Source organism: Bacillus rossius, chromosome 6 (genome assembly GCF_032445375.1).
Source record: "Bacillus rossius redtenbacheri isolate Brsri chromosome 6, Brsri_v3, whole genome shotgun sequence".
In the NCBI taxonomy this organism is placed as follows: domain Eukaryota; kingdom Metazoa; phylum Arthropoda; class Insecta; order Phasmatodea; family Bacillidae; genus Bacillus; species Bacillus rossius.
Window position 1 is genome coordinate 28,781,229 of NC_086334.1, and position 18,483 is coordinate 28,799,711.

General features: G+C 36.4%; 1 protein-coding gene across 1 annotated transcript in view; it reads right to left on the reverse strand.

Moving 5' to 3' along the window:
- The window catches only part of LOC134533413 (zinc metalloproteinase-disintegrin-like 8), a 30,860-nt gene that overhangs the window by 3,411 nt on the left and 8,966 nt on the right, over positions 1 to 18,483 (reverse strand). Inside the window, exons 7-15 of the mRNA XM_063370935.1 lie at positions 18,346 to 18,404; positions 17,016 to 17,183; positions 16,380 to 16,549; positions 13,872 to 14,082; positions 11,035 to 11,184; positions 10,427 to 10,567; positions 7,509 to 7,639; positions 4,204 to 4,402; positions 2,220 to 2,403 (exon numbers count right to left, since the gene is read on the reverse strand). Coding sequence (XP_063227005.1) covers positions 2,220 to 2,403; positions 4,204 to 4,402; positions 7,509 to 7,639; positions 10,427 to 10,567; positions 11,035 to 11,184; positions 13,872 to 14,082; positions 16,380 to 16,549; positions 17,016 to 17,183; positions 18,346 to 18,404 — 1,413 coding nt within the window. The remainder of the gene's footprint in view (positions 1 to 2,219; positions 2,404 to 4,203; positions 4,403 to 7,508; positions 7,640 to 10,426; positions 10,568 to 11,034; positions 11,185 to 13,871; positions 14,083 to 16,379; positions 16,550 to 17,015; positions 17,184 to 18,345; positions 18,405 to 18,483) is intronic.

Sequence of the window (18,483 nt, forward strand, 5' to 3'; positions counted from 1 at the left end):
TGCGTAGCGGATCACAGCTAAATTTAGTTCCAAAATGCAAGGCTGGTTGGCCTAACACGCAGCCATTTTCACGCATCACGGCTTGGTGTTATTTACTAAATATTACAATATAATTATTTTATGTTTTTATGTTTAGGTTACGGAAATCTCTTGTTTATACGAGTTATTATAAACGGGGCACGATAAACGTGATGATTATTAATATATGTGCGTTTTGCAACAAATTTTTCTTCAGTGAAAATCCATTGACGTATTTTGTAAACAAATGCGGTACCGTATTTGAAGTAAGCACAGGATGAAAAACAAAATGAAAACAGTGCACGCTGTTTTCCAAGTATTTTCTTTATATAAAATGGTCATGTGACATAATTTTGTCCTATAAACTGTCGCCACTATCGACAAAATCACGTTACGACGTCACGTTCATAAATGAAGGTAGGCCTAGGTTTGGTTGCACTTGTACCTATTATAGCGCCGTAGCACGGTAGCGGGCAAGGTTAGGTTTGCACGGGATTTGTTTTTTTAAAGGTCATTATCATTTCTTGCTGTATTAATGATTTGGCGAAAACGTTAAGACAACCTATAATAAAGTGCTATAATGTCACGATGCTGGTACTTAACTCGAAACGTGTTTCGAGTCTCGAACTTGATAAAATATGTGACTCGGTTTTCGAGTCGAGTCAATCTGACCCAACTCGGCTCGGCTCGACTCGATAAACCAAGACTCGACCCATCTCTACTATTTTATATTTTCTTTTCTTAACTCTTCTCCCTGCCAAGCCTTTTTCTTCCGTTCCTGATTTTATTGTAGAGTTTCTATCAAATATTTTCAGTTGTACACTATTATTACTTATAGCTAGAGATGGTGATTTATAGCATTTAAAATAATAACATTTAGCATTTTTAATTTGAAATTTAGCATTTTGTAGCATTTTTAAAAACAAGATTTAGCCAATTCTCTTATTTTACATTACTGAAGAAAAGTATATTTTTAAAAAGCATTAAATAATACACATATTAATTACTAACAACCACAGAAATAAAGATCTAGCACAACTACAACGATAGCCTATCTTGGCAGGTTTCCAAACAACTTTTTAGCACTTATGAGTGCAATAAATTGAATACTTAAAATTACAATAAATATTTTTTAGCCGTGTTCATGGCCATAGTTGATGTAGAGTGCACAAATAATGTTATCGGAACTCGTTTATTCAATTTTTTCTCTTTCGTTTTTTTCAATTTTCGTCTTCTTTTGGTTTTAGGTCATGCCAGAAACCGTTGCTTGCCATTCTACCGACTTTTTTTCTTCATCCAATTTCTTGGTGAATCTTTTTTTTGCAGCCTGACATCCCTCAGATTTAATGTGCTTTTCAAGTACATCTTTTTTTTTCCACTCCAGACGGTGATTACATAAATTGCACATTAAAATATTGGTATCACTTTCGTAGAACTGTTCACTTTTGTATTCATTTATGTGATCGCGAATGGAAATTACGTTTCGTCCCATTTTTACCACGAGAAATAACAGTATACAACACATTCACAAGTATGCACGTATTTGTAAAAACACCACCTTCCACAGACAACACAAGAACGCGGCTTTCGCGTGAAACACAGCCAGAAAATGGGACTTACAATTGTTAGCACGGCGAAGCAGAGATGTCGCAATATGTCGCCTGAAAACTTGTACTCTGCAAGATGACAGACACTCTTCCAACTAGTTGTGCTTTGCTTTGTTTACAATCGCGAGGCACAGATGGCCATTCTTCATTCAATATTTACGAACAATAGTGTTGTGAATAACGTGACGATAAGATACTTGTGCTGAATACGCCATAAAATGATGGTTTCTTTTGATACTGAACTGAAACGAAATACAATCAGTAAATAAATTGTGTAGAGTGAAGACGAATCTACGTTTTTTACCTTGATTTCACATTTATCTCAGAATAGTCTAGATTTCGCATTTTATAGCGGAAAAAATATAATTTAGCATATTTTCGCATCTATTTCGCGAAAACGAAAAATCACCATCCCTACTTATAGCCAATCGGAAATTGGACGCAGATTTGTTTTAAGAAACTTATCAGAGACTAAAATGAATAGTCAAGACTCCAACATTAGCTTTAATAAAGAAAAAAATTCATCCTATCCTCATTTGGTACTAGAGATGCCAATATGTAGGTAAAGGTATCTATGATATAGGTACTATTTACCTTCAGGATGTGTAGCAGGTCCACTATCCAGACTACCTCCAGGACCAATAATGTCACATTCTGGAGGATTAAATCCAAGTGCGCAGTGGCAGTGGCCCAAGTTGTTGCAGACTCCGTTACCAGAGCAGTTGGAAGCGCAGTGCCTGACACGGTACACAGGCGTGCACGTCTGGTTCACACACATCTGAAACACATTCAGCTAGAAAACCATCTTCAGGCAGGATGCATGCTTACTTTAATTTGAGTCTGTAAACACGCAATTTGTGTTTATTCATTATATGTAGGTATATGTATTTTTATTTTTACTTTTTTTCATTAAACAAAGACATCATTGGAATATGTGAAAAAATTGATTATGGAGTTTGGTAACAAATCATCTCTATTGTCTTGGTGATTTTAAAAATCATAGAAAGCACATTACAAAATGGTTAGACCACGATTCTTACTCATATCCTCTGAAACCCAGAGTCCAGCTTCTTGCCACTGTGCTATGCTAACTTGCACTATCATGTTTGTTAAAAAAAAATTAACCTAAAGAATAAAATCAAATTATACAGAATTCCTGGAAAAATAAATAAATACTATCTAATTATGTTCCACACATTAATATTTTTTATTTCACTCTAAATTATGACAAATTTATCCTTCCCCCTCTCCACAATATCTTCAACTAGTGAGGCACTGATCATATATAAAATAGCAACTGAAGTGTTTTTGAAGATAACCTAGCCATAGTCGAGTGAGTATGTTATGCTGTGTGTGCACAACTATTGAAATTACGGCATTGACTGTTGGTTTGTAGAAGTCTCTTATTTAATGTTAAGCTGTAGCTTCTGTAATTTGTCTACTAAATATTTTCTAATATGTTTCAATATGCAAGGTTTGTGTTTTTTGGCAATGACACAGCATGCCACATTCGTCATCATCGGACTTGTTGGTCCGTGTGACGTAATAAGGGCAGATGCACATTCCCCCTGTGGTCAACTGGAGCTACGGGAGCTAAAGAAATGAGGCATCCTAATTTTAACTTCAGGGTGAGCTTGCCGAGCGAATTGGCGAGTGTCGGCCGTGAGCACGAGGCAGCACCAAAATGGAACTCGGGATAGGGTGATAGCATGCTGGAATGGCGGCAAGATGATCAATTCGGGCCGTATGTGGACAGAAGTGGGTTGATTCCTTGGCTAAGCAAGTAAGTTATGAAAAGGAATTATAGTAGTCAAGGAGTCACTGGCCCATTTGCTGAGTACTCAGTAAAGTCAAGTCCTCCCATCTAAACACACCTAATTAAGTCTTAATTTATGCGTAGTAAATTCTAAGACTTGTGCACATACTGCTAAATTTATAAGTTCATACACAGAAGAATAAAAAAATGGGTGCGCGTACGAAGTTATACTTCTTTGGCATCATTAAAAAATAGTTTTTAATTGCATGCAAATAATTCTCCATGGTAGCGTTATTCTCCATGGTGGCATTAAATGTTTAACGCAACCTTGTTGGAAGTCACATTAGAAGTACGTATAACTTCAATAAAATATGAAGTGACTTTTAAAACTCAGTTTGAAACTGTTAAATGTGTCATCGCCCAGACCATGACCTAGTTTTCCATTATTTACAAATTTAGAAGAGAACTGATTGATAAAAGCTTTGCCCCCCTCCCTAAAGAGTTATGTAAAAATATTTCATCACATCATTTAATTATGTTGATAATTGGTAAGTAAAATGTGCATTATAGTAATTAATTTTATTCATTATAATTTATCCTCAACCCATCACAACTCATTTTCATATAAATCATGAAACCAGTGTACACTAAGCCTCCTTACAGGGTCGGAGGAGGGGGAAAGTGGGGTAGCATGACTGGGTGCTGTCTTCTCCTCCAGGAGCAGGTAGCGAATACAGCGTCTCAAAGTAATTGCTGAGCAGGCTCAGAACCCGTGATAATAAATAACTTGAAGAGCAAGAGATGAGAGTCGCCATAGCTGACCTGTCCTTCTCCACACTTGGCGCCGTTAGGAACTTCACCAGCGTCCTTTTCCCCCTCAGTCACTTGCGTGACATGCACACAGGAGACAGACTTATGTCCGACCGCTATGTCTTGCTTTGTTGTGATGGCTCTGTGAATGTTGCCAAACTGCAGGCCACCTTCTGCGTGCGTGCATTGCAGAAGTCCACAGGTAGCATCCCTGCATGTAACACACGTTCAAACATGAAGCTTTCATTTAAGAACATATTATCGATAAGTAGGGCCTGGAATTTTTCGCGATCGCGAATTTTGCGAAAATTCGTGCGAATTTCGCATGAAAACACGAAAAGTAAGTACATTCGCGAAAACCACAACATTTCTACATTACACTGCGAATATATCCCCGAAAAGTACCATTACAGTAGAATCCCGCCGATGCGAGCCTCCTCTGATGCGTCCATTCCGTTTATATGACCGTTTTTTGAGAAAACAGGAAAAATTTAAGCAGAGAAAGTCGAAAATTTGAGTAAAATCGCCTGAAAAACAAGTCTGTTACACTTTGTTGGGCTCTATGCGTTCACGTTTATCTTGGCGAGAGCTGTACTGTAAGCAGCCAGGCATACAAAAGACGTCTAAAAATAGATACCACCCCTCTAGACTGGCCACGCGGCAGTGTCTAGACGAGCTCGGCGCCTCCACTATCGCACGAAAAGCCGTCTCAGCTGTCATGTTATCTTACCCGCCCGACGGCTTGACGTCATACGTGATGTGACGCGACTCTTACCTCTCCCATCCCCTGCTAATTCTTCAAGGCTCATCCCTCCCAGAGCCACAAACCATGTAAAAACAAAAAACAATTCCCCCCCCCCCCTATCCAACTAACATTTCAACACATTCCCTCCCTTATTTCAACCTTCTGCGTGAGAAACTGTCAGCGTGTTTTTTTTCCTCTTTTTTTTTACGCTGCGAAGGGACGTGGAAACGATAATTGCTTGAGCTGTCAAAATAAACATCGCTGACGGCAAGGGCGGGAGCGCATCCTGTCGGTCTGTCGCTGTGATTATCTACTCCAAAAACATGTCACAGCATTTCAGGATAGCATTGTTCTTATTTCTTTCGTTTATAGCCGAATGTTTTCTACTTGATCCACACAAGGTTAAAGTATCCTTTAACCCAAGTCTTGTGTTTCAGCATAATTACCTTATTTTTACATAAGCCGTGTTCGTGTATGGTTTTGATGCTCAAAATTGATCTGGGGTATAGTTCACACTAAGTTTCTTCTCATTTGTGTGCTGGGGTTTGTTCAAGTGGCAACCCCGTGTTCCTCCACTCCATTAAATACGAGCATATCAGTATCAGAAACATGGGTTTTATTGTACTGACAATAGCACAGTGATGTGCAAATTTTGCAACTGTAAAGTTTCATGGGATAGAAAATATTTCATTGACAAACACCTAAAGTCAGCTAAGCATGTGGCATTGGCAGCAAAAAAAAAAAAAAAAAAAAAAAAAAAAAAAAAGTAGTTGCAAACATCTATAGCAACGTGTCTGTTTTGTGTAACTGTTTTGGATTTAATTGGCTGTTATTATGCATATTAGCCTATTCCTAGTATACATGGATTGTTTATTAAATATGTAAACTATTATATTCAATAACTGCACAATTTAGTCAACATTTAAAATACCGGTAAAATTTCCATTGCATAACGAAAATACTGACTTTAAACCACCGCTTTTCTAATTTGAAAGTACCGCTTTTTGCATATTGAAAACACCGAAATTTTCCAGGCCCTATCGATAAGGTCAACAACACAGTAATGTTAGATGGTGAGTGCTTTCTTTAGATATAATGTGAGAAAACAAATTTACTTGTTGTAGGCCTTTAGAATTTCCAAAGAAAAAAAAAGAAAAGAAAAACCCACAAATTTTACTGAGATATCCCATTCTTGTTTTCTCAGGAAAAAAAAGAAAAATATGCCCCAAAGGTTATACTATGAAATAGAAATCAAGCGAGCTGTCTTAACTCTGTTGCAAATGAAAATAAATGTGTTTTTAAAACCCATTGCAACAAATCAATTGTTGCGTAAGAGCTGTAAGTCTGTTTCCTGAACCACAGAGATTAGTGAAAGTGTATGTGGGTGCTAGTGATTTCATTTATATTCTGTTTATAAATTCGGACTGAAATTTCTACTCAGACTTGTGCCAGTTATAATTAAAATAAATTCTGCTTTTAACACTATCAAAAGGAAAACCAAAGATGCAATTATGAAAGTGTCATTGTTTGCTGCTGATATTCTAAAAGTACAAGATAAATAATGATGAAGAATACGTAATAATCAGAGAAACATTTGGCTAAGATGGAAGTTTGGAAGTAGAATACATTATTGTTGGATGTTAATTTTTTAAGAGCAAATTTTATTTTAAACTACATACGACATAAATCGAGAATACAGTAAGTCCTCAATCAACATATACTTGTTTAAAGGACAAATGTTATAACCACACTATATTTTGTTGCTTTTAATTTTGCTAATGGATGCCAAACTCGTTACTACATTTCCAAGTCACAATTTAATAAACGGGGGCTGGGTGAAGGGTACTTCTTGAATAGGCTGAATATAAACTTATATTTAAGCCCTTCACTGCTTATACAAGTGAATAATTCTTGAATGTATGCATAATGGTTATTGAAGGATGACACAACTGTTCTAAAAGCGCCTCTGCTTATCTTTTTCCCCACACCTGTAAAAAAAGGAAAAGGGGAAGATAAGACGAGACACTAAAATTTATGGTGCGTGTAGGGAAAGGAAACAACAGCCTACTCACCCCTTCCACCAGCCCATGTGTCCCGGGAACGTAACCTGTCTGTTAATAGAGGACTTACTGTAATTTGGTTTAGAGTTTGGAAAACCGACAACATTTATTTATGTTGTTATCAATATGTATTAATTTTTTTAATACACGAGTCAGACTTGAAGAGCTTATTTGAACCTGCTTAAAAAAAAAAAACTCAGAGCACATGTGCTCACTCCATTATCACTCCTCGGTGACTTCATTTACAATCCTCACAAGACCAAATCGTTACTCTAAAACTAATATATTATTTTTTTCTACTGGAACAAAAACAAGAATACTGAACTATTATGCACAATATGTAAGCATGGGTCAAAAAATTCCAAAGAAAAATTGAATATTAAACTGAGTTACCCAGGAGAGTCCAGGTAACAAACATTGTTTATCTATAAACAGCTTTCGAACCTCTACTTCAGGGTCTAGAGCCAGCTAACATATTTGCACCAGGTTAACAGATGTATATGAAATCATACCTTTCTCTGCACTTTTTCGAATGTGTACAGTTTGCCAAGTAGCATATTTCAGGTCCATTTCTGCCAGATGGGCCCCACAGCAGCTGGCACTGAGTATTGTGAGTGCGACATAATCCCTGATAGCAGAAAGCCTGCACACACATGCATCATGTTACTAAGTGTCGTTTCCACCTCGTTTGTTGTGCTTGTTTTGACGTTACAAATGGGATTAATTCTGGTAGCTCTCCGGATGTGTGGGCATGGATATTAATATTTATTCAGTCAACAAAGCCGTCAGAGAAGGATACATAAGCCTGCAAAAACATAAATCAGGGAAGTTTTGGAAAAGAGATTCAGCAATGGCCTAGGTAAGGAAACATCCTGGCTTTTGCCTGAAGTGATAACAGGAAAACACGCGCATTCAAAATAAGGATGGCTGAATTGAGACTTGAACCTAAATTCTTATGAATATACCTAAGTCCAATGTTTTGCCACTAACACCTTACCCAGTTTCTGCTGAGTGATGCTAGTTAATGATAAGTAGGGACAAGATTATATGGTGAAATGCAATGACCCGAAATATCATCAAGAAGCATGTCAATACACCATATAACACCGAAATGCAAGTTATATCATGGTTAAAGGTGTATGAAAAGAGCATTAAAAAATTTAATTTATAGCATCTATTATGTGATTTTTAGCATTTTATAGCATTTTCCAATTTGTGATTTTTAGCACTTTGTAGAATTTAAAAAAATTGTTTACTCGCATTTATTTTTGTTGATTATGTTGTTGTTAATAATTAAAGCATATGTACAACGCACATAGGTATTAAGTAATGACAGAGTGAATTTTAAAATGGAGTTCGCGGTTTTTGGGGATTTCAGTTGCATGTTTTGAAATTACATATTTAATAAATGTTGAAGTATCGCAAATAATTGCGGTAATTTAAAAATTTTGCATCTATTTAGCATTTATCGCAATTGCGAATTTCATACACCTCTAATCATGGTATTAAGCAGCATTTAACCAAAAATTAATTAAAATCGCAATAAAAGTATCTTTTAATGTTTGAGATTAACGGAAGAATAATTATTTCCCAACAAAAATTATATGAATGTGCATAGATAAGACAAAAAAATTTTATTTTGCATCTTTTATTGAATCACTTTTTTAAAGCACAAATGATCAAACACATTTTTATTGTCCTGAATGTATCTGGTTTAGACCCATTTGTTACAAAACATTTATCGCAAAAATTCAGCATACAAATTCAATATTTTGGTGGAGTATTACAATATCATGACGCAGTGCGGGCACTGCTTAGCGTTCCTTCCCCTCTCCCCTCCCCTCTTCTCCTTTCCCCTTCCTCTCCAACTTCCCCTTCCTACCCCCCCTCTTCCTCCCTTCCCCGCCGCGCCACCAGCGCACTCTGCCGTGTATTGTTCCCGGCCTATATAACCTCGGCATCCGGGCTATTTGCCGCAGTCTTCCGGTCATTTGACACAAGGACTGTCACTTGGGGTGGCGTCGTTTTGGTATGTACTCGGCTGTGAAACTTAACGTCTGTAATTGTCAGTACTTAGTATTATTTCTTGTTCTTGCTTGCGCGTCGTGGCCGCACCTTCATTTTTTCGTTTTTGCCATGTTTAGTAATGTTTGTAATTTATTTTGGACCCTTCAGGTCAGTGCTTAATTGGATTCTTTGCCTTAGTTTCTCTTGCTCACGCCGAGTACTACCGGTAGCTTATGTAACAGTGTTTTACTGCGGCTGTATATGGGCACGCCATGATGGCTTTGGACACTTCTTGTCAAGCTGCGTCGTAACGGTAATCGTAACTGTAATTGTATGTCTCTTTCTTTCTTTCTTTCTTGTTGCTGCCTAGCGGCCCATATAATTGTGTTACGTTAAACGCGTCGTCAGCTTGCTCCATTTATTGCACCATTGTTTTACCCTGTATTCCCGCGGGAATCGAATTGTTATATGCATATTATATGCATTGTATGCATTGTGATTAATAAATTGGATTGCTTGTTATTTCGTATTTTTGGACTTTATTTATTGCAGCACGAGCGCACCACTGCTGTGGTCGTACGGCAATGACCCCTTGTTTGTGTTGATTTCCCTTTTTAGTTGTAGGTGCGAGTGCAACAGTATTATTAAAAATAAATACATAATTCTGAAAACTTATGATGTTTAAAAAATTAAAATTGGACTAAAAATAAAACCATTAAAATCTTGTCTCTAATGATTTGTGAATGAATGAATGAAGCGAGGCATAACGTTCCTTCAACATCAAAGCCATTGGATATGATGAGGGACGAAGTGATGTATATGGAGCAGGGAAAGATGCATGGGTAAGAGGAATGAGGACCCTGAGAAAACCCACGCTTTCCACTGCGACAAATCCGGGTAGACCCAGTCAGGAATCAAACTTACATTACCTTGTTGGGGCAAGTGATCTGACTCAACCACCTTGGCCCTTAGCTACAAATTTCATTAACTAAAAATTAATATAGATTCTAAGGTGAATTTAATAATTCCTCATTGAGAAGAAAAATTACTCAATTTAAAAATAACTTGATGACCAGTTTTCTATCCATATTATTGGTACACACTGATTTATATATCATGTGTGTGTGTTGTTTTTTTTTTTTTTTGCAACTAGACCCGCAAAGGCATGGTCCCATACATTACTCAATATTATTGCCTTTGAAAAAACAAATCCACGACTGCTTGATCTGCCCTGTCAGAAAAACAACCTTGCTATAGTAATAATTGCTTATAATTTAACTTTTTAAGGGATACTGATATGATTGGCTTTGAACTGCCAAAGTTTTATGCCAATAGTTAAACATTCACTAAGTTACGGTAGGGACAGACTAATAACAGTGCAAGGGAGGTTACACGTGAGTTAATGTAAACACTTTTTGCTAACCTGCCCACTGCGACATGCTTCACCATCGACCTTGAACACGTTGTTCGGACAGTACTCTGTCTTCCCTGTGCAGAACTCTGGGAGGTCGCACTCACGATCAGCAGCTCGACACGGTGTACCTGCCGGCTTCACTCTGCATCGCTGTCAACACAAGTGAGTTGCATAGGGGCTTAAAGGAATCTCGTAGATCAGAGTTAGTGAGGGTGAGGTCAAGAGCAAACAGGTTTAATTGATGTAGATGTTTACCAGTGTTCAATTTAAGAAAAAATAACAAAGTGAAAAATTAATTAACTCTACTTATGTTGATTTACTTTCACGTTTTACAATCATACACTACACAATATCAACAAAATTTGAATAAACAATATAATTTGATCCAAATTTGATTTTCTTTATGACTCCTTAATTATTTCCACTGAAATTAAAATTTCCAGCTGAACAAATGATACATATATTCAAAGCTTAAGTAAGTAAATTTTGTAACAGCTACACAATGCGCTATTTACTCTGAATTGACTACGAAAATGTGCTGTGAGCTTCACAGTTACCGCAAACAAAAAGGAAAGAGAAAGAGTTAAATAGAGAGAGCGGAAAGAAGCGCCTCCCACCTGCAGGTCGCAGCAGTGTCCCGTCGCACACTCGGCCCCGGGTCGCAGCCGGCAGGTGGAGCTGTTGCAGCAAGGGTTGTCGCACGCCGCCTCCAGCCCGCAATCACACTGCTCGCCATTCTCCACGAACCCATTGCCGCACACTGGCCCCTGGAACAGCCTGGCGGCACGTGCAGCACTTAAATCGCCCTTTTCGCTGAACTTGCACTTCCCGCGGGCCGCCCTAATCCCCCAAAGGTACGTTCGCGACACGTCAAGTGGCCGTGTGGGGCCGCCAGGTCAGACTACCGCCGGGAAGCCCGCTCAGGTACCTGGCAGCATCGTGGCCTTGCCTCCCTAGTGCGCACGTTAACACTGTTTCGTGAGTGACTGGGTAGGCTTTCTGGAGCTTCCTACTTTTGACTTAATTAACATTGACGGTTTACATACCAAGTGTGTGCCAAAGGTTCTAAGCAACTGTGCAAATGTCGTTAATTTTAAAATAACATCCTTTACTGTTATTATAAATTATGTTTTTTTATTATTTAATCTTTATTGGCCTATTGACTTGATAAAATTTATCAAGCCAAATGTAATATTCCAATGTTGGAAAGAATTTACTTTTTTTTTTTTTAGATTATAATTTTTGGCATTTTGTACTCTTTGCCAGGTTTTGTGCTGGCTAATCCTCCCCCCCAAAAAAAAAAAGGCAGAAGTAATGCATCACTATATCTGCAACCTTTTAAGGCCTTAAGAAAGCTGGTGAATCAACCAGCTCTAAACTTTAAAACTACATTTAATACTGTTTAAAATAAATACCCCATATAAATGCTCATATGTGTTAGATAAACATGGTATTGTTTAAAAATCTTACTTTTATTTCAGTGTAGCACGTGATGCAAACAGAGGCTGGCAATTAGTACTCAAAATATCAAAACAAAGAAATTATTGCACAATCACTAAATATAAAGGTATATGTATTCTTATTTTACATAGGCATGTAAAAAACCAAATACATTGATAACTTAAACTGATGCTTATCATTGCACATCAGGTTACTGTATTGCATAGTCAGGGGTGCCCACAAGGGGGAGTAACGACGCAGACTGCGTCATTAAAATTTCAGGGGGGGGGGGGGGGGGGGTGGTTAAAAGACGAGAAAAATGTATATATTATTTACATAATTATAGCTTCTAATGTGAAACTACGTTTCTGGTGCTTTGATAATTGAAAGGGATTTTGTAAATCAAATTGGCAACCCCGCACTTTCCTCAACAAAAGCAGTTTGGCATCTGTCGGTTCAGGATGGAAATATTACCTGATATGACCAAAATTATTATTAGAAAATCAGTTTTAATTAATGCAAAATGTGATAAAATATAATACTAAAAAAGTATAATATTATAAAATAATTGAGTAAATCATTGAGAAAATGGCATAAAAAATTTCGGGGTGGTAGGGGGGGAGGGGTGGCGCATCATTAGGTTAGGGGGGTGAGTCATAGTGTTTGGGGGGGGGGAGGGGGGGCACCTCTGGCATAGTCATACATGGGTGGGGTTGTGTTATTAACCAGGTTATAAACAAAACCCAATACTTTGTAAACAATAAGAACTGTTTAATGGTCTGTACCTTTTAGGCTTATTGCGGAGACAATAGTCTAGTCCTTGCTCGTACGAAACTGCAATATATTCGAGACTGCAAATGCTCCATGAGAAAGATACATCAGAACTGTAACAAGAAACATTGAAATAAAAGTCAGCAGCTCTTTGAGGCTTGTTCTACAATGGCATGAAAACGGTGACTGATCATGTAAACGGAGACGGATCTCTCACATTTCACTATGGCATCTGTTGCACCCACAATGCAAGGAAACTTAACCAATGACATTGCATTTCATGTTTACTAAAAATTAATTTAATTAAAAATATATACATTATGCTTCAAAACCATAGCACAGGCAGAAATTATATAAATAAAATTGAAAGACAGAGTAATGTTATAACGATTGATATTCTTGTACTTGAAACAATTTTTAATGTATTTAGAACAAATACAAACATGGCTACCATCGCAGCCAAGTACTTGGCTTCTATTGGTCGCACAGAGCAACGCAAATGGAAGAGCCCAGCATTGCCAAGTTAATCCGTACTGGTCCATCTCCATCTGCGAGCTACTGTAGAAACTCTGTTCCATGAGATCATCTCCATTTATGTAATCTATCTCAATTTACATGTCATTGTAGAATGGGCCTAAGAAATATCTTATATGGCTACATGGCACATTGTGTACAAGTGCAATATACAGTTCACTTTGCTTTGCACAAATTTTAATGCTGGGTTTCTATGTGCAAGGAATGTAAGGACACAACATACAACTAAGGCAAGAAATTCACCATCATTTACAAAGCGCAAATGACTCAAGCCATCATTAACGCTACAAGTTTAAATTGCAAAATAGTAAAAAAACTCTATTCTTTGTCAAGCATTTTACGATAGTAAATGTTTATTTTTCATGAAAAATGAGTAATATTGTGAAAAAGTTTAATTCTAAAAAGTCATTTCAGTATTTCACTGTGTGATAGTTTAATAAGTGAAAACGTGATGTGTCATAAAAGAAAAATTGCAGCCTTCCATGCACTTGACGTATACTTCTTTAAAAGCTTCTGAACCCTTCACTTAAAATATGGAAGGCGAAAACACTAGCCAAAACCCAAGAAATTAAACATTGGCCGATACTTGCATTGAATTTTTGTATCTTGTGTGTTTTATGAACAGGTGTTAGGATTTTGTTTTACTTTTTTTATTGTGCATAGTTTATAATCTTACATAATCGGGTTATGGGGGTCGTTTGTACCTCACCGAGGGTGCCATGATGCAGAACTTGCCGTCGCAACGGCAGTCACCTTCATCGTGCTCCATGCCGAAGTTGTGCCCCATCTCGTGGGCCAGCGTGTGCGCTACCATGCCCACAGAGCGGCTGTGGTCCATGATGACCCCGCCGGAGTTGTCAGAGGAGCACATTGACCCCTTCATGGCCTTGCCCACTATGCCCGAGTTGAACGTCTTTCCCCTGCAACACGGCCACACCCTTCTCAGCCAGCTGCATCCTAGAATATGATGTGCCTGGACCGATTTAGGGAAGTCACAGAAGACCAAACTCAGAATGGCTAAGCTGGGATTCCAACCCAGGATTTTCCAAAAGCATTTCCAATCATTTCCCACTTTACTACCTCACAATGGGCACAAAATAAGACTATCACAATGACTCAAACATACCTCTACCTTGCAATGATTTTTATCATACTATCAACCTTAGTGTTGCAAGATGTCACCACTCTGCTATTTACTTTGTAATTCAAACTTTAAGTAAAATGCAATAAAATAATGTAATATGAATGATTATGACTATGAGTCAAACTTTTAAGGCTCTAAAATATATTTACATCCTAGAAGATTTTCTCCTTTTAATTTTGGTGTTGAGAACTGAAAAACTCTGGAAGGGCAAATTTCTTAAAATAGACTGTCAGAGTGCATACCTTACAGTAAACTTATTTGTAAGGACATTAACATTAGTTGAAATCAAAAATATTTTATATGGAGAGAATATAAATTTTTCACATTAATTTTCATATAATTCCTGCAAGAAAACACGGTATAAACTAGTTTGAAACACAAAATAAAACTTGCAGATTTGTATATGTTCCACTGCAATATAATTAGAGTTACACCCTTTTGACCATAAACATTATTATGCAAGGTAATTCTTGGATAATATAAGATTTTCTCCCACTACTTTACTGAATATTGACTCTGATACTATCATGTAGCAGCAGAACCTCAAGTATTCATAATACAAAAAATAATTAAAAAAAAGAAGATTCAAACTAAAGTAAATAATTTGAAATTTTCTTAGTTAAAAAAACATCAGTTTTTAAAAATGTATTTATTTTGTATGATTTTTGAAGGACATCTGTAATCAGTTTATAACATTAATAACATTAGTATGTATACTTAGTTTCATATTTTAATTGAGTCTCTAATTCAGTTATTTAGAATTCATAGAAGTTTGCACACTTAAATTTCATGAGAGGGTTTGGTGTTTGAAAAACCTCGCACCCTCTCACACATGCAGATTGAGAAAAATCAAAATTTCTGCATTTGCTTCAGAATTGGCCAAATAATGATAAAAATAAATTCTATAACATCCTACCCTTCTACAGCAAACCTGACTGTCCCAGTTGTCTACAAAAATATGTTGGTCCATTTCATAAAAACCAGAGTCCAGCCAATAATTTATTACTCTTTAATATTTTGAGGACTAATATTTAGCTGAGCAACTGAAAAACCATTATTTAAGGTCAAACCATATACTACGTATGATATTTAGAGATGGGCAGTGATTGATTTGTCCCTTTGATAGTTTGAACCTTCTCAATGAACATATATCATTACCTCGTTTTGTTGCCTTCCTTTGAAATATTTCTCTTAAACTTATTGCTGCATATTGTCTTATGGAAGTGTCTCTATCTTCTAGTGTCTTTGCTTCCAAGTGCAATATGGCTATCATACACTTCTGCTCTGTTTTGCTCTATTTATCCTGAGAATAATTGAACTGTTGGCTTGGTTAAATCTAAACAAAAATATTAATATTATTGTAAATATTCTGTTTGTAACTGGAGCTATAGTTTTTTGTAAAGAATTTTTCTTTAAATTTTATCATTTCAAATTACTCAGTATTAAGTCAATTTTCCTGATTAGTTAGTGATCAGACCTATATATTATATAAACTTATTTGAAATAAATTTACAGTGTAGCAGCAATGTTTACACTTCTGAACAATTATCAATTAACATTTCGCTACTGACTTGGTGATAAACTGTGGCAGAATTTATAGCTTGCAAATAAACAAGTTTGACCCTGCGCTAAATTGTAGTGTGTCACCATGTTGAAAATATAATATGCTTAATTTCCAGGGTATCTCTTGGATTATATATTTATTTATCCTTGACCTTTAAGAAGTATTAAACGAAAATGCTGCATTTCTTAATGCCAGAGTGTCAGTGACATCATTTTTACTATTTGTGGTAAGCCAACTAGCATTCGCAATGTAATTCATCCTAATTATTTTACGATTATTAATTGCAAAAATAAAGACAAGTGTTCGTAATAATACTCTCATGCAATCTTCTTCCTTTAACAACACAATTATATGGTATGATTCAGTGTAATTTTGTTTACTACTGGATCCAGTAGATATGTTTATGTGAATAATGCTGTACAAAGACATTCAATAAGTTACAGGACTGAGGCTTACGGCACATATGCTCACAAAAAAAATTTTATAGTCAAAATAAGCTGGACACTCACGTAAGCAAATAGGCGTTGTCATTTGGATGATCCCTGAGCAACATGTTTTTCCGGTATTGCAGAAAGCTTGTCAGCGTGTCATCACTCGAAGATGTCACACTGATCTCATCCCTCAGGTTCCACGCCACAACCCCCACGAGGGCAATGTATATGTTCAGAGGAGAATACATCTGACGCAGAAAAATAACCATTACCATATTTTGTCTTGGTGTGTGATGTAAAAAGTACATCAATAAGCAAAATAAATAATGTATGGCGAAATTTTTAGTAACTTTTCTTGGGTACAAACCATCTCTCATATTGGCATCATGTGTGTTGCACAAGCTAGAGGCAGATCTCAATAAGTACAAGTTCCTTCATTAAATACTTCAGAAAATATACACATGAAGCAATTTGGCGAGATAGAAACCATAAAATTATGTAAAAAAAAAAAAAAAAAAAAAAAAATCATAAAATTTCTTGGTAATAGTTGCTTTTTACAAGAAACAAAGATAGGCTGTGCTAGTAACTTTAGTTTACATATTCTATTTAAAAAGTGTAACAAAAGCTTCCTAGAGTATATTTTTGGCTGTAAAGTGAAGCCTTAATTTCTTAGCAATAGTAAACGTGAAGTTACTTAGGCACTGCTAGACTTACCCTGTTGACAATATTAACTACTTGCTTGCAGAAACTGAACACTTCATTCCCTCGATTCTCATTTACTTCTCTGTCCACAACAAGTACCAGTTCCACGTAGCGAGACTGTTCGTTGGAGCTGTACGGACCGTGGACGAAGGACCAGGTAAGTTCAATATCTCTTTTAAACTGAAAAAGTCAGGTAACACAAACACTTTAATAACGGTCAGAATAGCCAATCATATTATGTATTACATTAGCTAGGGTCCTGCAAATCCCAGAACTAATGAATTAGGGTTTAACTCTTCACTGACACAGGAGTTGTAAGAAAAGAATAGGTGAAATTGTGAGCTGAATCACATACTAAATTTATTGGCGGGAAAAATGGGAGCACTCTGAGAAAACCACTGGCACACGGCAATGTTCACCAAATTTTCCTTTTGCAGAAAACCTGGTAAACAAACCTTGGTCCCTTGGTAGGAAAAGAGTGATCTCACCACTTAATCACAGTGGTCTACTACTAACCATAAAAATTGTACAAATTTATGAAATATGAGCAATCATATGTAAAACACAGTTTGCAAAATTAACCTACAGTATGTTATTAAATTATTTTACAAAATGTTCTAATCATTTTTTCATCCAAAATATTTATTATGGACATTCTATATATCCCACTAGAAAGTTAGGCGTTCTTAGTAGCCGTGGTCGCAGAGACTTAACAATACACTTATAGAGGTAAGGTACAATTCAATCCCGACCCCTTGTATGGTTCAGTTCACAAGCACCAAATCGGCACCCAAGTGGTAAAATACATCGTTTTAAGTCTAGTGGTTATGCTCAGAGCATTAGAATTTCAAAATTATAGCAGGCTTCAAACTACTCTGGACTACAGTAAACTACAACTCTCCGAATCTAATTAAAAAAAAAAAAAAAAAAAAAAACGCACATGATTACTGATCCAGTGGTATAGAGTGTGAAAAAGACATTGGCGGTTTTGTACCTTTCACTGTAATAACCAAATGAATTTCAAAAGTTCCTGTTTGGTTAAGTTTGCTAAGTCACAGTCAAATTTTACAGAGTTAAGGCATTTTTAGCTATTACAATTTAAGAAAGTCTAAGGACGTAATAAAAAAAGCTGACAAAGTAATTCAAATTCTTTGTTGAAATGTAACATAAAGTTTTAAAGTTTTAGACCAGTTGCAAAGTTAGTTATGTAAAATCTAAGAAAAATCTCTGCATGTTAATTAAATGGAAGAATATTTTCCTTTGCCTCAAATCATGCCTGTGCAGAGCAGCCTCAATGTCTAGCACAAAATTAATTTACATGGACTTAATACTTTTTTCTTACCCTTTGTGCATTCAGTGATCTTTGGTTCAGAAATAAGTCATCAATTTTACTTGGTACACCTGAAATACATACAAAATTTGAGTTTTAACTACATTTTATGTAATAAACTTCGAAGATCAATAAATAAAAACACCCCTT